We start from the raw sequence: 13,431 nt of genomic DNA on the forward strand, positions 1-13,431 counted from the left end.
CCCGTGCAAGGCCGTCCTTGCCCAGGCTTGTTTGTTGTTTCAATACCAACACCGAGTGCCGCCCGCCCAAGTAAAAATAGGGAGTTTTAAAATAGCGTACGCTAAGTTTGCGGGCTCTGCGGTCACCCGCTCACTTAACGGGAGCCCGCAAGCGGTTAGCGTACGACGCATGCGCAGTGGCGCGAAACGCTAACGCAAAGCCTTGCGTACGCTATTTAAAAACTCCGGACTAACACGATCATAGCTATGACGCTTCAATGTTCAACCAGAATTCTTGTTACAAGAAAATATCACGCGTGTACGTGATTCTGTATCTTCTCCTCCTCAGTTCAGCTGTCAGCAAAAAAATGGTCGCCATTTGCAGATATCAACAATGCAGTGATTGTTGACCTTCATGTTTTAGTGTGTTATTTGTGAAATTCCATATTTGTCGTATTTGAAAGTTCCAAAACGGGAAATTCCTTGTGTGCACACTTCATCAGAAGATGCCAGCCTGCAAGTTAAGTTTGTGTGCTGTTTTGCTTGGAGCCACAGAAGTAAATATCTGAGCCTTTTAAGTGAGCTAGTGCAGTACACAATGCATTGCATGCTGTATATCTTTCTCTCTTGAGAAGCAACACTTTGGTGTACGAGACTCTGCAGAAATGATAAAAAAATTTTGTGGGAAGCTCGGACAGGAATCGGCAACAGTGCTCCAGCACAGTTTGAACTGAGCTGGCTGCAGTAGAAATGTTGACAAACGCACTATTGTTTGGTCATCTCATTGTCTGGACACACTTGTCATGCGGGCAAATATAGCATTGCACTGCTGAGCTGTGGATCAGTTTGTATCCACAGTGTCCACATTTTTATGCGGCAAAATGCTGAGGATGCTAGTTTACTTATATAGAGGAAAGTGTGCAAGATTAACATAAAAGTACCTTATCGTGGTGTGCTTCAAATTTAGATCGTGTTTTTGCATTCAAAACCTCGAAATTTCACTTTTTTAGTGTATTTTTAGCGTATAGTTACTTCATTTGGGCAAGTTGATTGAGCATATAAATGGGCTTACCAGATCTGTAAAAAAAAAGATATGCATTTTACTGCAATATTTTCAAATAAAATAAATTGACTGGCACTGCATGATGTCATGCTCGATTTTTCTTTCTCGCATCAATTGAGCTAATTTACAAAGTTGTGCTACCATTCCTATGAAACACACAAAAAATAGAAACGTTTAAACTCTGGCATTTCAGGCATGTAGCTAAAGAAATTACCTATTTTGCTGCTGCTGCACTTCAAAGGACAGCACGAGCTAGTAATGAAAATTTTAGAGTACAAGTTCATTTTTTTGTACCCTGTTTATGCTTGAATTAGCAGATTTGTTTTAAATTGTAGTATGTTATCTGAACTATGCATCCGTGTAAGCAGACTTACTTAAAACATTCTTAGGTTGATCACATTGATGTGCAGTAACTACGTGCAGTCTGTTGCTCCAGGGTGCCTTGATTTGCAAGTTACAAGATTGACAGGCATCGGAGCCGGAAGAAAAAACAAAAGAGCGTTGCTGTGATGTAGAATGTTGACGTGTTGTGACATTTCCACTAGAATCTGTCGCTAGGCAGCTATTTTTAGAAGGAGCCTATGTGATAGAGCGAGAAGCGAGATATCTCTTCAAAAGCGAGATATCTCTTAAAAGGCTTCACTTTGCGTGAGATATCTCTTCAAAGGCTTCACTGTTGCTGCATTGTTGACGACGCCGAGTGCAGGTCTCAATCAAGGAGCAAGCAGTGGCCAATGTTACTTGACACTGCGTGGAAAATTTTGTGTGGGAACTATGACAAGCAATGATTCTTTTACTTTTTATAGTACTAAAAATAATGTCTTTGAATGCTTCAAAAGAGACATTTATTTGTTACACTGTCTACTGTGCACCTGTCGAGGATCATAGAAATGTGGGAAACGTTTCATGTGCAAAATCTATGGCACCATTTTGAAAGTCGTCGTAGTGGGTGACTGCAAAATATTTTCACCCATGGTGTCCTTTATAATACAGCTGAACCTAAGTTTGCATTTCAATTTCTCCCGTTGTGGTTTAACGAACTAAATACCAGTTTTTTTTTTTTGCTGACCACATTGACTGGCAAAAAAAATGATTGTGCTCCTGGTGCAAACCATCACAATCATTCCCACTTTGTTTCACAATTGCTTACACATGATTGTGGAATCGTCACTCAGTCACTCATACAGGCGCACATCCTCATGAACTTTCAAAAAGCGTGCCTTAGACCCATACGTAAGTGGCACCCCCATCAAGAGATTCACCGACGACAGCTTTAAACTGCTAAATTGATAATACAGTAACATATAAATGCATTTTTGCTATTTCGATACTTTTTAGGTCATTTTTTGTTGCAAATGAGCACCAAAAGCTTAACTTTCTTTAGGACAGCCCTACGTGAGTGGCGCCACCGCTTTAGTTCCGACGACAGCCGCTTCCCATGTGTTTGCCGATAATCCGGGAAGCAAGGAAAATCTAGGAGGCTGTCGTCCAAGAATTGAAAATAGTGATTTCGTTATTTGATCGTAATGCAAGGGTTGACTTTGGGTAACTAAAGCTTTGGTTACATTCGAGTTTGTATGGTAATCACTTTTTAATCTTTCAAGTATTCAAGCAGTCATGGGATTCACCATGCAGCTGTGGAACCAACTTATGCAAGGCTGTTGATGTAAAAATGAGGAGCAGAACACCTGTAATGATTTGTATTGTGTCTTTGTAAGTCAATATATGCAAGAGTTTTGGTAAGCATGTGTACACACATTGAAAAAAAAAAGGAACGGATATAAATGCTAATAATTTTCATTGTTATCATCACTTGCAATAGCACCATATTACCACTTTTATTAGCTTCTGATGTCAAATCAGTTATTCATAAAGGGCATCTGCTAAATGAAAACATTTAAATAATTTGGAAGTGCGGAATGCAGAGGCTTGTGTATGTAAATTGTACTGCTTTGCATTTACGTATTCTGTGATTCCCCGTAACTGAGAAATATGCAAACAAATCTTTCTTTGCAAGCGTAGGTCATAGGTTAATTGGGAATATTACGAGATATCAATTAACGAGTTCCACATTGTAAAGCCTTGTGCACTTACTTTCCGCAGCCACACGAGTTTGACGAGTGCCGTTTCGACGTCAGCGTTAACGACTGCGTGTGGTACCTGCGAGCAGACGGACCGGAGGAGAGAAATCTGTGGGTCGAGGCTTTGGATGCCTACAAGGTGAGTTAATAATATCAATATCGCTGTTTTTGGCATTGTGATTGATCTAACAGTTAACAGGTCAATAATATTGTTTGGGGGATATTGATTTGCTTTTACCTATTTTACATTTCATGGGTATTTCCTGCATGAACACTTCGGCTAAACACTGTGGTCAGTCTCTTTAGTCGTATAGTATGTATCTCCTAAGTTTTGGAGAACCTTTATGGAAATGTTTACAGCACTTCAAGTAATATCCATGGATTCATGACTTTGTTTCTGTAGACTTACAAAAACTGTCCTAAGAATCTTTTCTATTGTTTCATATGCAGCATCATGGAAACATGAAGAAAACTTGAAATTAGATCTTTTTGGAAGGTGTCATCCTGTTTCACTTATTCCTTCCATGAGGGATGTGATCAAGCTTTTCTCCCTTGTACACTTGGTAGTGACTGTGGGGTGCCAGTTGCTACACCTTGGAGGACCTCATTGACAAGTACACATGAAACAAATGGACAAGTCTCATGTTTGTTTCATGTCTCTATGTCTGTATCCCTGGTTGAGCCATCTAATCAGCACAACTCGCACCATACGTGACATTAACGTTACCCTAGTTGCCACCATCAAAGAATTCTGAAGTCATTTAAATCACTTCAGAACTTGTAAGAGCATGTTGAGCGCTAGATTTGGGTGCACGTTAAAGAACCCCAGGTGGTCAAAATTTCCAGAGCCCTCCACTACGGCGTCTCTCATAATCAAATGGTGGTTTTGGGACGTTAAACCCCACAAATCAATCAGCATGTTAAAAGCAATACAGATTGCAGTGAAAAGTCACGCTGTTCATATATTGAACTTAACAATGTCTTCCAAATGCTCCTAAATTCTTCATGGTGTTTATGAATTTGTGCCTATTCTATGGTTTTAATCATGGTGGGTCTAATTTTACAAAACTGATCTCACGGTCGCAAACACAGCTTGAAGGTGCCCTGCAACACTGTTGAACTAGGTGAGCAAACACTCCGAATCGGTGGTTGAAACTCCCGTGAACATATGGGCCACATATGGCATTGCATGCGGCAAGGAAGCGGCAGTTGCATTTCAGACAGCCGAAAATTGCCCGCTCTTCTCTTAGCGAATTCTCGGATAGACTGGTACGACTACATGATAGACGGAGTGGCTTGATCATTGGCTCATTTAGGCATTTGTGGGCTGCACATACGTGTGCCACGCTCTGTAGTGCTAGAATCACACACTACAGAATTATGCTAGTGCACTTGCGATTACCTCGAAAATGAGCCAATGAATTCAAATAAAAATAAAGAAAAGTGCTCAAAGGCATGAGCTGTAGATTTTCTTTTGGGATGAAAGGAGAGAGCATTTAAAGGGACCCTGGAATGGTTTTCTCGATAGTGTACAAACACATTGGGCTGGTAAACAAAGTCCCAAAGGTCATTTACAAACCATCTTGAGCTTTCCGAGTTATTACTATGTTTTAAAGAGGCGAATCACTGTAGATCGCTGCGATTCGGCCAAATGCGTTTTCAATCTCCCATTCACAGGGAAACATGCTCTGCCCGCTTGACGTCACCGTAGCTGCTAATCTGACTGACTTCACAGTCCCCGTGAAGGCGGAGCTTAGCCCAGAGTGCTCGGAGGAAGAGTTGAGGTAGTTGAGGGTGAAAGGCAGAGCGGAGGAGGAAGATACCTATTTATTCTTCGTAGCTTCGTTAATGAGGGGTGTTTTGATTGAATTATGGTGCCAATTATTTGTTGCAGTAGGGGTCTAATCAAAAACATACTAATGTGAAAAAATTGTTTCAGGGACCCTTTAAAGGAGTGTTGACACAATTTTGAGTTATCGCAAAAGGGACGTTTTTCGTTGCCTTGGTATGTAGTATTAACTAACGCCCTCCACGTACTGGAGTCAGAAAACATGTATAAAATATTTTTACTTTGATTTTAAAGTTTTCGTCACTATGCATCTGTGAGCCAGCCCTACTGCTCTGGTTATTATCCCGACAGGTTGACACAGTTCTACTGAGTTTGCGAACTCGGCATACTGCATGGAGCCTAAGTTGCCAAAATCGCTGGACAACAATTCAGTTGTTGTTTATGTGCATCATGCTGCAGATTACAGATCTGCCGCTAGTACGTTGGAAGTTGCTGTCTCCCCATGATGCCCACTGCACTGACAAGCTGCCCCATTTTGCTGAAACTAAAAGCCTTTCTTTGTTGTTGTTTTCTGTAATATTAGCAGTATTAAAATGTACTCAATGCACTTTCAGGCACCAGAATATGCTTTCCAGGTTCTTAACACCAGTGCTTTTATAAGAGCAACACTCAAAAAGTGTGTCAATTCGCGTCAGTACTCCTTTAAAGTTTCCAACAAATCTATGCAATGTTACTTATTTAAAGGTGAACATATTCGACAGAGATCTATCTGGCTGGGTGAAAGTTCATACGAATAAAATAAACACTCGAACCACTATTAGTCAAAGTTTCTTATGTTTAAGTTGGAACCTATAAACTGACCCAACGTTTCGGGAGCGATAAGGTTCCTTCTTCAGGGGCGACTGTTCGGCTGGCTTCGAAGCTAGCGAAAATTCTAGATGGTGTCCCCCTCTTCATCGTTTTTCTTCTCACTGTTCTAGTTGCTGTGGTGTTTCCTCCACTGGTTCCATAGATGGTGCACGTACAGAAAAACCTCATTGACATGTTCCCGCTTAATGCGATTTTCTGGCTCCTATGCTCGAATTGCAAAAACTAGAAATGCCTCCATAACGCTATGTGTTAATACGTTCTGCTTAATACATTGCCGGAATATACGATTATTCGGCAGCAATGTTCGGCATTGCACCAAACTGCAGTCATATTATTTGTTCTACGGGCAGAAATTATCGTTCAGGTGTGGGGGAAAAAAAACGCTCTCGCGTGCTTGTGAAGCACCAAGTGACAGAGTGCTGCCGTGCGGGGACGGCAGTTTCTTTAGTGCACTTAATTGTCACCCCTTCATCTTTGTGTTTTCTCCAAATCATACTCAATTGTCCCCTCCATGCTTTCTTCGGATGCCCAGTCGCCCTCTCTCATCACTCCTGCAGCTGTCTGTGGACCACACACAGACCCGTCTGAGCTGCCAGTCTTCAAACGTTTTTCAAGAAAAGCCTTTTATTTTCTGTAGCACAGTGGTTTTCTTTCTGAGCTGGCTGCTTGGCACAAGTTGGGTGAGCACTGCAAAGCCTTCATCCGTAGCACAGTACGTGAAAATGCGATTGTCCCACGCAAAAACAGCCGAGAAAGCTCTACAGAGCTAACCATCGCTTCGGCATGAGATGCACGTGCTGCCTTCGCTACACCTGCCTCCTACACAACGCACCGCTAGAGCTGCCTCCCCTCCCGACCACGTCTCACGCGCTGCTGGCATCTGCCAGCATGTTTTTCCTTCAGAAGATTCCTTCAGAAGGCCACGCACATTTAAGTAAATTAGCCACACACCTTTCAGCGGAAAAGATGCGAATGCAATGCACCTATTTCCTCTTGCTAATCCCCATGTCATAAGCGCGGGAAGCCTGCCTCACTGTGTTATCAGGTTGTCTGCAACTCTGCAGGGTAACCTCCACCAGAAACGAGCACCGCCCAATGAGAGCCATCGTCGGGGCCTCAATGATTGTCGCTACTTGATGGAGAAAAAAAATTTTGGGATATTCAAGCCAGGCCCTGTGTGAGGCTGCACGTTAACGATTCCTGACAGTTGCAATTCAGCATGGCGGTGGAAAAGCGCAAGCACTTGTCGATTAAGGTGAAGCTGAATATCCTTTGGCAGCGGCTGGCATCATAGGATATAGAGCGCAGCGAATGTGCGTCTGATGACCACATAGATGCAGCATTCCTCTCTGCAGGCGCCAATGCACCCTTTGCTGGGTTCGTCTCGCTAGACGACAATGTCCCGACTTGCGAGCCTCAAAGTGTCGAGAGATTGTCACGAAGGTGGTGTGTGACGACGCATCGAAGGAGGTGGAGGACGAGGCATTGAACGCTTACAAAGCTTCATCATCATCATCAGCCTGACTACGTCCACTGCAGGACAAAGGCCCCTTCCATGTTCCGCCAGTCAACTTAGCTTAGCAACATAGCTTAGTAAAGCTTATTTAGCATAAAAATGATGAAAATGCAGACAAGGGTCGACAATGTGTGCAAAAGGAGCTTTTCTTGTCCAAGGGCAAGAGACAGCAGCAGAAAATTACTGTTTTCAAAAAAAAATATTTTTTTTTTTTGCCCTTACACCTCTGTATATATAGACTTGTCAGCCTCAATTTTTGCTGGATTCGAATCGTACATTTTCCCGGATCATACGTTTATCATCTGCATTTTTTTTAAACGTATCAACAAAGATCAGCTGTGTTTTGCATTTTTTGTTGAATATAAATGTGAATCATTGCTTATTTGGCAATAGGTCTTGTATGCTTTGAAGGCAACCATTTACATTTTTTAATGTGCTCTTCCTCCCCCCCCCCCTCTTTTGTTCATGTGCACAATTTTTTCACAAGTTTTATATTCACAGGCTGGCACATGTGTAAGAAGGATGTTTTATATGGCATGCATCTTTCTGCTTGGGCTTCCTTTGTCTGTAGTAAGGCATTGATAGATATGCATGATGTGACAATTTGACAGTCAGATATTCTTGATAGATACCTTCATTTGCTTGCTAGGCATGCGAATTTCATTCTCATAATCTTGTCCACACGTTCAGGTTGACTCTGCATATGGAAGTGAGAACAGCCTACGACGCCACGGCTCAGCACTCTCCCTGGGCTCAACTAGTGTGTCTTCCTTGAAGAAAGGCCGAGGTCTTCGAGAGAAGCTGCTCGAGATGGAGACATTTCGAGACATTCTGTGTCGTCAAGTTGACACCCTTCAAGCACACTTCGACGCCTGCGCTGGTAAAAACCTTACCATCATTCCTTTTTCTTAAAGCCTATTCAAACATGTGCTGGCACTTTGCGCTCAAACATTGTGCAAAAATCAGTCCCACTCTCAGAATGTTGAATGGTTAGTTTATTTGCATAACATGTGAAATCTTGATAGCAGTTCAATGTGACTCCATTCCAAAAACAGGGCTGCACCCTTTAGGGTGCTACAACTGTTCTTGAACGCACTTGCAATAAACCCCTCTATTATGGGCATTCGCTTGGTTCAGTGTCTCAGATCCGGTGTTTCCACAAACCAATGTCTTGCTCAGCTTTTCACTAATGCTTCACAGCAATGCACATCCTGTATGTTATGTTGAAGCAAAAAGGACAATATTTTGTGTTAACTACCTCATTGATGGATGCTCACTGAATGCTGGTCTGGTCTCCTTGTTGATATTGGAGCAGCCTTTCATGTTTATACTTTGATAAGGATATACACTAATGACTTAAAGTACACTTGCTGTTGCACTGCTCTAAAACAATTTTGTTTCAGCTCGAAACCTGCTTTGAAACACGGTTCCTTCTGCTCCTGAATAAACTTCTTTCTTGTTCTAGAAATTTTCTAACGTCCCATACTGGGTGGTGATCGGGGGTAATTCATTTTCACTCATGGTGACAAGTATTTTGTTAAATTTGTCAGATGCTCTGTATACCTGTGAAGATATGCCTCGGAGTGTGTTCGCTGTTGAGGTGGCATAAGCTCGTAATGACGTTTTTTGCCTTTGAGTAAAGTTAAGTGTGAGGATTCTGTATCTTAAGTTTAAAACTCTTTTAGTATCGTATTTACTCGTGTAATGAACCCACTCGCTAAATAAACCCACCCCCCACCTTGGTCCCTGAAAAAAGAAAAAAAACTAATGCATCTATTTATTCTATTTCGGTATGATAGCCAGTGCCATTGACAATCAAATCAATGTGAAATCAAGTCACTATATCGCAAAATAATGATGCAATAAAAGTTACAGCAGAGTTTAACAACCATACTAAACAGTTGCGAGCAGAGCAAGCTCGGAAAACGTCAATCAAGATTTAAAAGTCGCGCCTTTGAAGGCACAGCGTCATCTATAGAATGCAGGGAAAAGCTCTTTGCTTATAGCGCCATGCAAGTGCAGCGGCAAGAAAACAAAGCAAAAACACAAAGCACATGGCCTCCGAGACCGCGAGCGCGCAGCATAGATACACGCCACGTGCCCACCCTCTGCCATGTAAAGCACAGCCGCGCAGGTGACAAGTTGCGCAACCGCGACGTTTGTGCACAGTTATCCAACGCTGCGTTTTTGCTCTAGAGTTTGTCATAGTTAACTTAGTTGGACACCTGCTGCACAGGGCGCGTTCGGCTGGTAAGCAATCAACACGGCTGGTTTTAAACTTCACGTTGGTCGATCATGGGCTCGAGCACAGGAGATGACCGGCTGGACGACGCTTTGGCATCGATCCGTGCACATTTGTTACGAGAGAAAACATGAAAAGCTTCGGGCTGAGAAAAGGATTCGCCGCGCATTTCGCGGTTCAAGACAAGCAAAACCGTCATGCGAAGTTTTCGCTTGTATAACTCCCGTGACTTTTTTTTCCTGTGTAATGAACACTCTCCCCAAATTGGCATCAACTTTTTGGGGAAAAAAAAAGTGGGTTCATTACGCAAGTTAGAACAATATTTCTCCGCCATTGCTTTCTGAAGAAATCTGCATTTTGTTGATGCGAGGAGAGCAACTGCTTCCAGAAAGTGAAGTGTGCCAAAATCTTTTTGGAGCAGCCGAAGAACAGAATGGCCATGCTGGCAGCCCGACGATGAAAGATGGACTAGGCGAAGACGCAGCGTCAAAAACACAGGAGATCTTGGCGCCTCGATGTAAAGGTGAGCTTCTGTGGTGTTTACATGAAGCAAGGTGTTCTTTAGCTTGTCTTAAGATGCAAGTTAAGATAAAGCCACTAAGCCTCTGCACAATTTTCTAGGCCTGGGACCAATGCACTGTTGAGGAAGGTTGCCAGGCAGCAGCTGCTGTATTTCAGTGCTGTTTATCTGCTTCCGTTCTATGCATGGCGATTCCATACATGGCGAGTTGCTAATCTGGTAATCTGCAGGTTGTGGCAACATTCTGCTATAACTGCTCTTTATGGCCCATTTTATTCCTATTCGCCTTATTCATTTTGAGGTATGAAAATATGGCTACGTGTTGAAAACATCAGCTGTTAGCTTAATAGAATCTGTGCCTCAGCTAACGCATAATTATGGGTCTAGTGCAAAGGAAAAGTATGCTACCATTAAGAGTAATCCTGCTGCTAGCATATTAAATTTTGACATCGATTACAGCAGCATTGCCTTGGAAACATCTGGCAAAGCATGTTGCCACTAAACATAGGAGACCCATTGTCTTGTTTGAGTCATGCTATGCTAGTGTCAGTAGTACATGTTCCTGTGTCATTTGCTTTTCATAAATCCATTTTTATCCAGGTATAATACTACACAATAGTATGCACAGAACTTGCAAAGTCTCAGTGCTTTTCGAACACTGAAGGGAGCCTGCATAAAATTTTGAAAATCTTCATGGCGTGATGTTTCCCATGGTCTGAAGATTAGATTTCTTGAATGTCTATTGTACGTCGGTGAAAAATGTCGAGCTCACTCGGGCACACTGAAAAAATATATCTTATGCTTCGTACTCACTCGTACTCAAACTGGCCAAAATTTTCCTGGTCCGGACTCGCCATAAAATTACTCACTCGAACTCGTTCAGAATCCAGGCTCGATCTTAAGTCTGAGTGAGTTGACTCATGGGCTTGCTGACCTCTCATTTCTATACAGGCATAAAGAGAAATTTGAAGATTGAGTTTGTGCCCAAACATTCAGCCTGCACGAAATTCTACAGTAGTTTTGTTGGAGAGATTCATGCCTAGTATGATAGAAACATTAAATGAAAAAAAAAATGTTTTTAGTAATTAGCGGCACATGTTACTTGAAAGCACCTGGCATTATTTTTTCATGGTGGCAGCACCAACCTTTCCTTATGTTCATGTCATCATCATTCATAAGCTCTGTTCGCTGCTAAACTTAGTTTTCCTGCAAGTTCTGGAAACTCGCATTCACATAAAGTTTGCTAGCGTGCATTTTTTTGGCAGAAGCTTTTGACTACAATTAAAGCATACATTAAGAGCTCTCTCACATTGCAAGTTAGTGTGACTGCCGCTATCCATTATGCAAGGCACCTTTTTTTTTAACTTATTGCTTTTCTGAGGCCCAGTTCTGTTCTTGCACGCTACGGTGCCTATTGTCTGGTTGCTGTACATTGTCTTTTGAGCTGAAATGCCCCATTTTTCCTATTATGCTCTTTTATAAGTTACTGTAGTCTTCCATAAAATTTCGGTTTCATCACCTTCATAGTCAAAAACTTTATTTCATCACATATATGCCTTAGCTGGCATACAGCAGTTTTTGGTCAGGTACCCCTCATGCAAAGCCATGGGGTGCCCTCGGGCAAATAGTGTTCCAAACTCGCCGCCTTGGCTACCAGTGGCACACACTGGCTAGCATTTCCGTGGATTAAATATTCAACAAAGTGGACAAGGGAGTGCTCTTCATCGAAGCTTAATTGGTTGAGCATTGGATGTGTAATACGAAGGTTGCGGGTGCAGATCTCACTAACTCTAATAGTGATAGTTTGACCACTTTTATTTCCTTTGTTTTATACCATTGTTATCACACTACAGTTGAGCACCAAAAATAGTGCCCCCTATGCTTTCCTGTAACTGGTTTCACTAGTTTAGATGGTTGTGTCGTCTTACAGGTCAGCCTTCTATTTTTTTTTTTTGCCTTATATCAGTAAATATTATACCAAACGTTATGGGATTTCTGATGGTTCATAACTTATTGGGAACTGTTCTGCGTTTGCGCACAGTTCTCTCTATGAAACATGGACAGCTAAGGGTCACCAGTGCAGGCCAGTCTAGTGTTGTTCCCTTATTTTCTTCGCAAGGGTATTGTATCTTATCATGCTGGTGAATCAAAGTCCGAATGCTAGTGCTTTGTTGGCACGGCCTTGTCGTTGCTCTCTCTTGATAACTTGTGTTTTGCATGAAAATAACTTGGTGATATGTTATCTTTTGGTCTGTACAAAAGGGAGCATTTCATTTTTTTTTTCCCTCAGTGGATATATGCAAGCCTTATCAAAAAATGTGTGTGACATGTTGCTTTTTTAAGTAGTTTGTAGCGTCGTTCAGTTGTAACAGGCTGTAGCATGTAAAGAATGTGTAGGGAGGCTGATGCAGCACACTTAGAGTAAATCCGTTAGTTTGTCATGTAGTGAAGACGAAATGCAGAGAAGCTTTCAGGTAGGAAATGGGAGATTGCGTTGTAAATAAGCCATTTATTTGAGTTCCACCCATGCGTGAATTAAACTGTTTTAGATTTAAAGCAGAAGTATCACTTATTTATGCTTTTAGTATTATTACAACAATAGTCCCGGACAAACTCTAGCCTAATCATATTGTCAAATGTATTCATGGCAGTCATTTTATGCCTGGGCCACTTCAGGATACAATTTCAAACACACTTTGAATTGAATCCGACATTATAACTACATTTTTGTCCATCTTGGCTTTCTGGGTGCTTTGGTCATACAGTAATGCTGAACACGGTTGGGAACAGATGTGAAAAAGCTTGAGAAGAGATGGGGTTCGTGTTCGAAGTTTTTATTGTCACTTTTATAGCTGAAGTAAAAGCCATAGAACAAAGGCGTGGAACTCTCTTTTCAGGTAGCCAATGGCAAAATTTAAGAGCACTGCATTCACGCTGCTAAACACAAATTTCTTTCAGCTTTTACAGTGGCTGCATTTTTTACTCTAGGCCATGATATTAGAGCATGCTGTTCCTGAATTTTTGTGCAAATTTTTTTTCATACACTTTTCGTACCAAAGCAAAAATGTTAATTTTCTTTCATAAAAGCTGAGAACGTTCAAGCATCTTGCATGACCTGTTTGCCTATGGTGACCCTTTGTAGTTGTGATGTTTTCACTAAAAGTAATTGTGGCACAAGGTTCATAAAGGAGGTCATTCCTACTCGGCATCAATTGAGTGCGTTACAAAGACTACAATTTAACACTGTGGCAGTTTATTCAAGTCGAAACTGAATTTTGACAGTATTCCAACATTTGTTGTTCTGGTCAAGATGAAGCTGTGATGCACCTCGTTAATTTGTCTATAAAATTATAAAAAACAAAGCTCAATCA

General features: G+C 41.7%; 1 protein-coding gene across 1 annotated transcript in view; it reads left to right on the forward strand.

The window, feature by feature from the left end:
- The window catches only part of cert (ceramide transfer protein), a 42,907-nt gene that overhangs the window by 1,314 nt on the left and 28,162 nt on the right, over positions 1 to 13,431 (forward strand). The window contains exons 2-4 of the mRNA XM_075889791.1: positions 3,146 to 3,262; positions 7,989 to 8,178; positions 9,962 to 10,063. Coding sequence (XP_075745906.1) covers positions 3,146 to 3,262; positions 7,989 to 8,178; positions 9,962 to 10,063 — 409 coding nt within the window. The remainder of the gene's footprint in view (positions 1 to 3,145; positions 3,263 to 7,988; positions 8,179 to 9,961; positions 10,064 to 13,431) is intronic.

This window comes from Rhipicephalus microplus, chromosome 1, assembly GCF_043290135.1.
Source record: "Rhipicephalus microplus isolate Deutch F79 chromosome 1, USDA_Rmic, whole genome shotgun sequence".
Taxonomy (NCBI): Eukaryota; Metazoa; Arthropoda; class Arachnida; order Ixodida; family Ixodidae; genus Rhipicephalus; species Rhipicephalus microplus.